At 41.8% G+C, this 12,488-nt stretch overlaps 1 protein-coding gene across 12 annotated transcripts in view; it reads right to left on the reverse strand.

Annotated features, from left to right (window-relative positions):
• LOC148012533 (uncharacterized) overlaps positions 1–12,488 on the reverse strand; it is a 156,147-nt gene that overhangs the window by 81,069 nt on the left and 62,590 nt on the right. For 4 of the 12 annotated variants that reach the window (XM_087669371.1, XM_087669369.1, XM_087669368.1 and 1 more), the window contains one exon: positions 11,893–12,003. The exons of 1 other annotated variant lie outside the window; for it this stretch is intronic. In XM_087669371.1, the coding sequence (XP_087525497.1) occupies positions 11,893–11,982 (90 nt within the window). In that variant the 5' untranslated portion in view covers positions 11,983–12,003. Of the gene's footprint in view, positions 1–11,804; positions 11,869–11,892; positions 12,004–12,488 lie in introns of those variants that run through there. 7 more of the 12 variants (XM_087669373.1, XM_087669372.1, XM_087669374.1 and 4 more) reach the window with 3 other exon arrangements.

A 12,488-nucleotide genomic window follows, 5' to 3' on the forward strand; every position in this document is an offset into this window, starting at 1 on the left:
AGTTTTCTTGGTAGTCACATTAGTTTTCTTGTCCTTCACCTACATGGAGGTGAGTTTCCATGGCACCAGCTTGGGGTGTGTTCCAAGAATCCTTTCTTGTATTGATGTTTTCAGCATAGGTTAATGTAGTGATTTCTCCATTTTCCATTGTTCCATAGTAGACTTTATGGTAGTCTAGGACCTTCATTACAATGGTATCAGAGCCTTGCTTTGATCCAAGGCAGGCTTTAATTCCATCATTTTCATGATTATGATCTGCCTGGGGAGGTCAGTTTCATGGAAGATCTGGTTACAGATCTTGATTGCTATGTCAAATCTAACTGCAAGATTTCCACAGTTAGCCATGGCCGTAGTTGAAGACATTATGGAGGTTCTTGGCAAAAGAATGGTGGTCTTCTTGCTATTTTAAACAAGTCAACATCAAATTAAAGCCATGTTTGGAGCCTTTCTTATCAAAAGAGAAGGGGATTGGAGTTCGAGACAACTACAGTAGCTTCTTTTCTAAGATCCAGGGTTTCTCACTTTCCTTTCTCCTCATTGCTGAAGCTTCCATGGAGTTTTCTTTGACCTAATCTTCTCTTCATGACCTAATCTCTCTCTATGACCTACAAAGCATCATTCCTTGCATCTCAATGAGCAAAGGGAGCACCATTTTGCAAGATCCCAAGTGGCGGCTCCTTAACAAACTCCGAAATATTCCATGTTTACCACTGGAAGCATATTCCCTTCTGTAAGCCGTGCAAGCTTCATCCACTATTGCCTTTTGCTAGGAATCGAGAATTGAAGGGCTCCCTGTCTGGCTCCCTGTCTACCATAACTACTATTGCACTGCCGACAATGCTTACTACGCAGCATCTGATAGCATTTACTATCAACCAGGCTCAAATTCAATGAGGCTGAAGCAGGCTCGCCTGTTGCCGCCAGTGAAAGCCCCTTGTACAAGCGAGGGTATCTTGAGTTTGCATTTGAAGGAGTACTGGAAGCGAGGGTCGAAGTGCAGACCTGTTGAATCTCCAGCCTCAACATCACCGGATGCCAGAACCATCTTCAATCTTTCTACTTCCCATTGAGGGTGGAGGTTTTGAAAGAAGGCAGTTGATTTCAGGACCCCTTGTGAGCTTCATTTGGTCAATGGCAGAGCCCGATATCACAGGAAGTGATGAAAATTGCAGCAATGCATCACAACAATCATCAAAACCCCAATAGGAGCCGAAGCAGGCGATGACAAGAACTGTGCAAGACTTTCAACACAAGGATTGCCTTTCCAAGGGCAGGATGCTTTGTGAGCAGTATCTAGCTCTTCATTGTGTACAATAGAAAAGCGGTACAGGATTCGATATGAGGTTGAATGCAACCACGACAGTTAGTAGTAGCAGAGTGTAGTTAACACAGAAATAGCTTCCGTTCTTTCTATTTCTTGGTGCCGGTTCGTGAAGGAGGGCAAACAACTTCTTGCCGTTCCTTCTCCTCTTCTCAGGACTCGCCATGGCCTCTGCGGATGTGGAGTTCTGTTGCTTCATCGGTGGTTGCTTCATCGGTGGCTTGGCTGGGCTACTAATGATTATGGCCTACCTGGCGTGTTCCGTCTACTCAGTCTGGATGACCAAAGAGTAACATTGAAACATAGTATTGATCACCGAATTCATTCATCAGGTCAAGTATGGAACAATCTGCAGATTAGAAGACGAATCATATCTTAATTTCACACTTGTTTCCCTTCAGCAACTATCGGAAAGATGCCGCAGGTTCATGGCAATGCAACGTGCTCTATGGTTTTGACCAATGCTCAATATTGCAGTCTTGAAATGCAAAAGCACTGTAGCTAATGGGGTTCTTTCCTGTCAAAGGCCGAGAAGCTCGCAATCCTTCTGTGGAAGTCCCATTTTGTAGCTTTGCAAGAATTGTCTTGGCAATCTTTTCATAGACCAGGGGCGTGCCATTATGTAGGCATACGTTTCTGAAATTTCAGTCCTGAAGTAGAGCTCATGATCATCATTGCTCCTGAAAGTTGAAGGCGTTGGGATATGAAGATTTGTGCATCACCGGTACCAATGGGCAACTGGTGATGTCGGATGCTTGGGGAAGGTACGATAGATGTGACTTCCGCTGTGAGGCAAGAGAAGAACACACACGAATGGCAGAAGCTTCATCACTCCCTTGCTAATGCGGAAGTGGATGATGCTTTTGTTGAGCAGAGGAATCTGTCTATCCAACTTAATGCTATTTTGGAACAAGAAGTTTGGTAAGGTACTAGGAGGAAGAACATGTGCAATTAAATTCAAAATCCCCAAGGCAGCAAGCCATTGGCTTCACAACTGTTGAACCACCAAATGAGTCGACTAATTCCGTGTGAAGATCTAGCCGATGAATAGGTGATCTATTGCGAGCAAAACCAGATCGAACATGGCCAAGGGACTGTGATGCAGGGGCTTCTACTTGTAATGGTCATCTAAAGCTTCTTCATCAAGCCTTAAAAGTTCAGAGTAGTAGTAGCAAGAATATCTAAGAATTGAAGGGAATATCCTGAAGCAGCAGCTAAAAGCTTACAGAAGCTTTTCTTGCATGAGAGAGCTGTGGAGAACTATGATAATATTCAAAAAGGTGGGAATGATGTTCCTAGCACCAGTTATGCAGAGAGCAGGAAATGTGTTCTGTGACATCATTCTCAGGTTCCATATCACAATATTACAGGGCACGGGGACATGTTATGCATGCACCTAATACTACTCAATCAGTTAGTGATCTGCATACATCCAGCGTTGCCATAGAACTGATTTCATTGCTAGTGGTGCAGACTAGCAAGATTTCAACTAAATCTTATTCAAGGGTGTCATCACTGATGCAAGAATTAGACACAAGGGCTACATCCTTTTCAGCTATAGAACTAGATCACAACCTCATTTATCAGAGGAAGAGCAGCCACGATCTCAGATCTACAAGGTTTATTAGCCTTTGACAGGGCTTTTGACAAAGCAAGATGAAGGCAAGCAGGCAGGGGTTATGAATTCCAGGAGGCAGCACTCTTATGGCATGACATTGGCATGATCAACCAGCTTTTACCAGCGTGTATTCAGCCAACTAGCAAGCATGCTTTAAGCCTACAGTAACTACTCTAGTATGCTCCTTTCTAAAAGAGTTGGAGCTCAAATTGCAACAATAGTGAAAGCTGATCACATCAGAATCATCTATCAGATAGACTAGATAAGTACAAAGTCAAGGAGAGAGCATTATCTGATCTCTTTGATGCTGGTTTGTTCCACCTACTCAAGGTAACAGAGAGCAATTCAGAGCAAGTTGATAGAGATAGAACAAGCAGCTACAAGAGTTCTGCAGATCATTAGTGGATGAAGGTGTTTGGATCCAGCAATCAGAGAACCTTGTATTCATCATTAGTAGCAGCAAAGTCTTTGTTTTTTTTTTTTGGAGAAGATCAAGAATCTGGTATTTGCTGAGGACATCTTCTTCAGCAGGCTGCAGCTTGGAATTCTGTGTTTCAGGCCAACAAAGTCGTGAGGAAGAGGCGAGCTGATATTCTCAGATTTCCTCATCTTGATAATGGGGCTTTTGGCCTTTGATGCTTCCTAAAGGTTCCTCATATATATAACCAGCAACAAAAGTGTGATTTATGCAGCAGATTTCATGGACAAATGTATTTTGCTTTGGTGTACTGCTTGAGAATATGGCATGCATGCTAGTCAACTTCATATCAGGGAAAAGCCTTGCATTCAAAAGGAGTTTGTAATTCACTGCTGCCCACATCAAAATATCCATGACCATTTCTTGAAGGTTGAAGAACTTGGACAGCATAGACCGATGGAGCATTCTCAAGGGTATGATGCTCAGGTATTTGGTTGTTTGATCAATGGAAATTTATCAATGAACATCTATGGACAAATGGTTCAATGTTATGGATGCAACATGGTAATGAAGTATGGCAGCAAGATGTATTCTCCCTTGGACAAATGGAATGCAGGCATGAGTATGCAATGAATGTACAATACAATCTACTTCAGCCCTACACTTGGAAGAGTTAGTACTTTGATGTATGTAGGGGTATGAACAGGGCATACATATTCATTGGCTTTCCTATGGGCAAAAGAGAGTCTCTTTCAGTGAATCTTGACTTGGATTCATATTGACCATTTCTTGGGTATTCTTAAGCAAGATTTGCTTCAGTTTTGGAATTGCAGAGGTTATTTTCATCTATTTCAATACCCTACAGCTCTTCCCTACTCCTTTGAGTGTTTTGGTGTTGGATATTTGCTCAAATTTTGATGAGAAGTACAAAAGACACTTGAAACAAGGCATTCACTCTTTACAGAGTGTGTCTGGCTGACAACAAAAAGCATTTCCAGAATTGTCTATACTTATCCATTTGCAGAGCTTGATAGCTCATTTGAAAGAGTATTGTATAAGCTTCAAAAAAAGCCATAAAGCGCTCAATTTGGACAATTGGAGCTCAAGTTATTGAGGATTTTCCACTGCTGTATACTCAGCACTGCATGTATAAAATGGGAGACAGACATGGATATTTTGATGGAAGGGTGGATAATCATACATATAATGATCCATATGAGCAGTATGAAGCTTGTGCATTATGTATGAATGGTGGGCAGCATCAATCTTATGCATATGAGCATGATATGGGTGCAAATAATGCCTATGGCACACACTATGCAGGGTACCAAGGACAGCCAGCTTATGTCATGGATTATCATGAGGAAGAAGAAGTACTAACCCGTCCTTTCTCCCTCAACAATGTTCATGGTACCTACTTATCAAGCCGTATGTTGGATGATCTCACTTCTAGAGGTCTATGCTACAAATGTGGAGAGAAGAATGTTATTGGTCATCCAAATGTATGCAGGGCACAGCATGTTAGAATTGCAGTTATCTTAGAACAGCCTACTCCTTTTGGCACCCGAAGAACGCTTATACCTCATCAAGAGCTGATGGAAATGAAAAGACAACTCATATGCTATAAATGTGAGGGTCAATGGTCTCCTAATCATGAGAGTTACTGCAAGAATAGTCACTTTGCTACAGCCCTTGTATTGGAGGATTCTAATGTAAATGTATCTCAAGTGGAATTGCAAGTTTGTCATGGACAGCAAGAAGAAGATAAAGATGTTGATAATAAAGTTGAAAATGTAGTGGGAAAGCTTGGGGAAATGTCTCTTAATGCAATGCATGCAGAAATTTGTAAAGAGCAAGCATACTTGGAAGATCAAGAAGAAGAAGAAGATGATTCAAATGACCAAGTTGAAGAGCAAGATGATGCAGCTGAAGATGAAGAGCAAGAGTATGCAGATTCAAATGAAGATAGTCACAAGAAGAGTTTGTTGCAGATATGAACGACAATGTATATGTGCATGATTATGAGTTATCATGGGGTAATGATGAAGACATGTATCAGCCTATCCTTGATCATGATCAGCCCATAGATGATCATGGAATGCGACTACCTTATGATGGCATTTCGGACTCTTATGAGTATGATTTTGGTTATGGGGCTGATATGACATATGACTTTGATGTGTCATTTCCTTATGATCTAGGGATTTATCTTGATGATTATGAAATTTTGGATGGATTTCCATATGACCCGGGAGGTTGTGACCATTATTTTGGAGGATTTCCATATGATCCTGGAGGTTATTATGGATGATTGGATGATGATTTGACATCCCTTGACCTGCAAATTTCATTGACAGCTTGTCTTCATTGATTTTTACATGGTTTATGGAAAAAAACAGCTGAAGAAGCATGAGCTCACTGTTTAATACAGCTTGCTGTATTAAATTACTGTCATAAAAATAAATGGTCTGACATCATCAAAGTCATCATTTGATGATTGGATATGATGCTTCTAGGTGTATTCTTCAAAATGACACCTCATTTGTTGGATTTGGAGCTATATTTAAGAAGTTATGACTCTTTTTCTATCACTGCCCTTCTATGGACAGCATGAGCAGCATGCAGGCAGTCATCAACTTCTTGGACCATGGAATCTTCTTCAAATTGTGCTTTCGGACATTCATGACATATCCATTGTAATATCTTCCCATTTGCAGCTTTGAGGACAAAGCTAATTGAGGTAGGGAGGGTTTGTAATGAAGCAAATAAGGCCAATGGCAAACAATGACAGCAGGCTAAATGCCTTTGTGATAAAACTAGAGGTCTAGGGCTTAGGGTTTGCTATAAATAGGCAGCCCTAGCCAAAGTTAGGGGCCTTTTGCCATTTGGATATGTTAGTCATGTAAGTTTTCTTGGTAGTCACATTAGTTTTCTTGTCCTTCACCTACATGGAGGTGAGTTTCCATGGCACCAGCTTGGGGTGTGTTCCAAGAATCCTTTCTTGTATTCATGTTTTCAGCATAGGTTAATGTAGTGATTTCTCAATTTTCCATTATTCCATAGTTAGATTTTATGGTAGTCTAGGACCTTCATTAAAACATGTTGAGAAACCACTTCTTCAATTTACACACTTCATTTAGAGTTTCGCACTAACAACCCCAAATGTCAAAAAATAACAAGTATGCTCTGATACCATGTCAAAATAAGCGACAGTGCAAAGAGACAGTAGGATTTGAAAGGAGTAACATAGAGTGTGTACGGCAAACACTAAGAGAAGAGAGCTCAAAAACACAAGAAAAACACAGTGATGATGCACTGAATCATGCTATGAGAAGAAAAATTGATACAGCGGATTGAAGCTCAGAAGATGATTGCATTGTCCTGTCTCAATTGGGCAGCAAAACCTATGGGAATTTGCACAGTAAAGGGAGTGAAATGTAGTCCTTTGGGTAGTGGGCTATCAAACTAATCACTAGAAGGTGAAAGACAATTATCGAGGGAGTAAACTGCAGTCCTCTGATGCTATCGAAGATGTGGAAGATCATCACCAACTGTCGAGGGAACGAACCACAGTCCTCTAATGCCGAGGAGTGACCTGGGCAGTAAAACACAAATCCTAGAGTGTCACAACTGTCAAAAACAGGGAGAGCATCCCAAATGCTGACACCAGATGATGGAGGATGAGTTGGGCTACAAAAACGCGGGTCCTAGCAGCCATTGTGGATAGATCAGTGACGCTAGGTGATGGAGAAGAAGCCAAGCTGCAAAAACGCAGATCCCATCAGCCCCTGTGATAGATGAGTGATGAAATCACTAACGCTCAGTGATGGAGACTGTCACTAGAGGCTAGGATGCTGACGCCACGTTGAAGATGATGATGCCAAGCAAGGAGAAGACCTCCAGACTAAAACGCAAGTGAAGGTGGAGCCTGAAGGAGAAGGGTGCTGACGCCAAGTAGATGATGATGACGCTAGGTGGAAGATGCTCCAAACGCAAGGCTTGATGCTAGAACAAGGCGCCTGAAACAGAAGAGGAAGTGTGAAGGCAACCACGAGCCATTAACCACAATGTCCTCCTGAAGGGATGTGAGGGTAATGAAAGGGGCTAGTGAGAGCTTGTGTAAAACCCTAAATGAAGTGTGTGAACTGAAGAAGTGGCGTCGTCATCATCTCCTTAAATTTAATAGCTCCGATACTCTAGGATTTCCATTTTACTGCCCAAGTCATTCCCTGGCATTAGAGGACTACGATTTGCTCCCTTGATAGTAGCTAGTGATCATCTTCCACATCTCTAATGGCATCAGAGGATTGCAATTCGCTCCCTCGACAATTGCCCTTCATTGTGCAGATTCCCACAGGTGATGCCGCCTAATTCAGACAAGATAGTGCAACTATCTTTTGAGCTTCGGCTTCATTGTATCAGCTTTTCTTCTCATAGCATGATTCAGTGCATCATCACCGTGTTCTTCTTGTGTTTCTCAGTTTCTCTTCTCTCTCGGTGTTTGCTATACACACTCTATGTTACTCCCCGCAAACCCTATTGTCACTTTTTGCACTCTCACTTATTTTGACATGGTATCAGAGCGCAAGAGCTCGGAGAGCTAAAGACCCTGCTTATTAGAGAAGACAAAGATAAGTTGCGGATTTAGCATCATCTACTGATTCCCCCCTTCATTTCCGTTGCATCACCAAGAGACAAAGATACCCTTCTCTTCCTCTCCACCCACCCAGCCTTTTACAAGCTGACACTTTGGTGCTATGACTTCCCCACAAGAAAATGGACAGACCACTAAGTGCTCCTCTTCCGGCATTACCAAAACCCCCACCGATGCTTGCCACTATGGACCTTTGCTTCCTACCCCACCAGAGTATATGCATCTACCCCCACGCACTCGTTGTGTCACCTCTCCCTTCTAGGCCATTGAGTTTATATTGCGCCAGCTTTCAGATTTTTATGCTCATGGCAATAAGGCACATCAGATGCGCACTAAGCCCTTTCAAGCCACAAGAGGTTTGGCTGGTACCACGGCCTTCTCACAACTGCCGCAATGTGCTACGGAGGTTGCTTCTATTTCTTCTAGGGTTTCAAGAATGCCACCTTGACAACCCACACTTCTACAATCCGCTCCAATGAGAGAAAATGATTGTTGGCTACCATCCCTTCGTCATCAGATGATTCGGAGTCCGTGATCCATGAGTTTTTAGATTCTCGTAGAGGGAGATGTACTCTTTTAGCCCTCCGAGGAAGCTCCTACTTCTTCTTTGGCTTTAGAGGGGGCCCATGCACCTCCAACCTCAAGGGGGGCATCTGCTCATCATGAAGTTTGTCACCCACCATTTACCTTTTTGGAATGGCTGTTTTCAAGCAGTCATTTCTCCTACTGATACCCAGGATCCTCAAAGACCGCCTAGATCAGGGCTTTGGAGGTTCAGCTGCGACTTGGTGATGAGGTCTTCGAATTCCTCCCAACATGGAGTTACAGAGCTAGTGGCTTCTCTCCCGAGGTGGAGTCAAGTTCTATAGTTCATCCCGTCTATTGTTTCTTACTACAAGTTACCTTTCAGGTGAAAATTTTGGATCTTCGAGATCCTCTTCCTTCATCGTATCTCTCTTCGCTCCTCTTTCTTCATCCCTTTTTGGGCATGAGAGGGGGTGTTGAGAAACCACTCTTTAGTTTACTAACAACCCCAAAAAGAGCCAATGTCCACATTTTGGCCGCTTTTTCACTGGACATGGCACACAGTGGTGTTATCACTCGTCTATATCACAAGGGCTACTAGGACCTGCGTTTTTGCAACCTGACTCCTCCTCCATCACTTGGTGTCACTTGTTTGTTGTCGCACAGAGGCTGTTGGGACGTTTTTGCAGCCTGGCTCATCCTCCATCATCTAGCATCATCATTATCCACCTAACATCAGTATCTAGGTTGCTCTCCCTGTGTTTGACAACTCCAACACTTTGGGATTCGCATTTTTCCGACCAAGTCATTTCCCAGCATCAAAGAACTACCGTTTGCCCCCTCAATAGCTGGTGATCATCTTCCACGTCTCCAACGACATTAGAGGATTGCGGTTCACTCTCTCGACAGTTGCTCTTCACTGTGCAAATTCCCACAAGTGGTGCCATCCAATTTAAACAAACAGTGCAACTATCTTCCGAGCTTCAACTCCATTGTATCAACTTTTCTTCCCATAGCATGATTCAATGCATCATCACCACGTTCTTCTTGTGATTCTGAGTTTCTCTTCTCTCTCAGTGTTTGCCATATGCACTCTGTGTTACTCCCCGTAAACCCTACTCTCTCTCTCTACTATTGCTTATTTTGACATGGTATCAAAGCATACATGTTATTTTGACACCGCGGCTACCTAAATAAAGGCAACAACAGATCAGCTCCAGAAGGTGGCACACAAGCCACTCATGTAGAAAGTATCAACCAAGCATTGGAAAGGTGAAGGTGATTAGCCATTGGTGAAGAGGGAGACTGACTGAAGAATGAGAGCGGTAAGGATTATAGATGAATGAATGCTCATGCCCTATTTATAGGTACATGAGTCACTAAACTCTCAAGGGTGCTACCCCAGCTCTCTCCAATGGTACCTAAACACCAACTAATCAGCTCTTTAAAACAATCACAAAACATGTTCATTACTAAAATTTCCTAGAAAGTGTTGGTGTCCCATAAGCCGAACCCTAATTTGGGAGAATCCACTCATCTATAAATAGGAGGCAGCCTGTCCACTTAGCGCATCTCATATTTTCAAGTTTTCATCCTACTAGCACCCACTTCTCCACTACTATCTACACCCTCCTTGGCGAATACCTCAGTTTGTGGTGGTGACCAGCCTTCATCAGCACCTAGTGACCAGACTACAGCCCTCCAAACTTGCATTTACTGCTGGCGACTGTCTTCTAGCCTGCAGGCAGCAATTTCCAGCCATCGCCATCGGTTTGAGAGACCCCTATTGCTTGCATTTGCTGCAGCGTGACATCTCTAGTCTGGGTTTGCAGTCTTCCACCTGATCCCAACCTTTTAGGAACACATTTACAGCTATGTTTACTTATTTCAGCAGTCGTCTACTTCTTCCTGATATTTGACACCCTACCGGTCACTGCTTCTAGCTGATATTTGACACCCTACTGGTCACTGCTTCTAGCTGCTCTAGTCATTTTCAGACTGATCAAGTTGCTCCAAGTCTGTGTTTGCAGCTGCGGATCACATCCGGAGGCTGCTTGCTACATTTCCAGATTTGTACAAAGTACAACACACTCTTCAGCTCATACTCTTTACCCCAGTCCTTCACAAATATGGGAGTTTGAGATTTTATATTCGCTATGCATAGTGTCTTTACTACATTGAGCATTGTATCTATTTATTCTTCATTCATCTTATGTGTTCATTGTCTCTGAATTACCCTAACCCTATTGCATCCTATTATCAATCTGTGCTTTGCCGTACAATTGTGTTTGTTTTCTATGTTCGAGTAATTCTTTACAAATCATAGCCATTACACCATCATCCACCACTTCTTCATCATCAATCCCTCAATTTTCCTCTTCTCTCTCTGCTATTTTACAGGACAGTTGACTTGTAAATTCATTACAACACCACTTTTTGAAGTTCTCCTTCCATTACAAGATCAAGAACGAAGCAATCTCAATTCACTATAATACCACTTTTTGAAGTTCTCCTTCCACTTCAAGATCAAGAATGAAGCCATGTCAATTACCATTGATCAATGATGAAACAGTCTAATTTTCCTTCTCTTCCTATTCTCAATTTGTAAGAATGTTTTATTGCATAGTAACTATATGCATGTTATGCATGTATGCATGCGTACGCCTTTGCATGGTCTTCTAAAAGTGAGAGATACTTCTCCTCACTCTCAAGTTGATTGTAACTGAGCTCATCCCTAAGGCACTTAAAGACTTAAGTTGAAAAAAAATGCATTCCTTTGGGGGTGTTGCTCATCTTCAACCCCCAACTTATCTCGATTTCTTTTATGTGCCCATGGCTGTTTAATTTTCTGAATAATTGTCATATTCAGCTTCAAGTATTCGTTCTTTCCATGTTCTTGAAAAGTTAAGCCTCAGAAATAAGTGAATAATATTTTTGTCAATCATACTATGTTGTTTGCAGCCTTTACACCAAAACAAGTGATTTCGAAAATTCTCCTGTCTCTCTTTTTTTTTAATTGTTTGCATTTAGAAGAGTTTGTGAAAGAAATATAGTTTGATCAAGAGTTCAACAATGAACATTTGTCACTACAATGTTCACCTAGTGATTAATATGTACATCAGCTATTGATCTTCTATCTATGCAATCCATATGTCTTGGAAATGCATTCTTTTAAGTTTGACCATGTTTCTATGCAAAATGGAGTGGATCCTTCAATAGACACAACAATGTAAAAGCAGGAAATGTCTGGTCTTTGAACAAATTATACCATGTATTGGCCCCTCCTTCAAGAACACTCCATGGTATACCAGTCTTCCAAAAGTAAACAAATCCTATAACAACAAGAGACACAATACCATATAAAGAGCTGGAAGGGAATGTGAACACACCAGCTGGACTGTGTCACAAAAGGCAACAGTTGCTAAGTCAGAGAACCACCGCATCATTCAAAAGTTCCAAGTGAAACGCTGTCAAAAAATGTGCAATGGCATTACAAAACAAACTACTATATATGCACTCTACCCGCAACACACTGCTGTTCCAAATCTCTTGATCAGTTGTGCAATAGCACAATCGACCAACAGCTGTTACAGAACAAACAAACACAAACAGCATACAACACCACTCCATCAAACACACTGCATAATTCTCAAAAAGAATTGACTATTATGATTTTGAAGCCGAGGAAAAAGAAATGAAGTGAAAAAATGAATTACAACTAACAGAAATTATGCACATCACACATTCAAAAGCATCAAAAGAGAAAATCACCCTTTTCAACCGACTTGTCATTAGCAACATGCTAAAGGCAACCCACAAAGCAGACAACAAAATTCTTTATATGCCATATGCTAAAAGCCAAAGGAAAATTTTTCACCACCAATTATTTCTGCACTAACGTGGTCTTAGCAATCCTAACCCATTGGAGAGAACAAGTTTATCTGATCAGCCC

This window comes from Lygodium microphyllum, chromosome 27, assembly GCF_053477565.2.
Source record: "Lygodium microphyllum isolate KBCC chromosome 27, Lygodium_microphyllum_v1.1.10, whole genome shotgun sequence".
NCBI classification, from domain to species: Eukaryota; Viridiplantae; Streptophyta; class Polypodiopsida; order Schizaeales; family Lygodiaceae; genus Lygodium; species Lygodium microphyllum.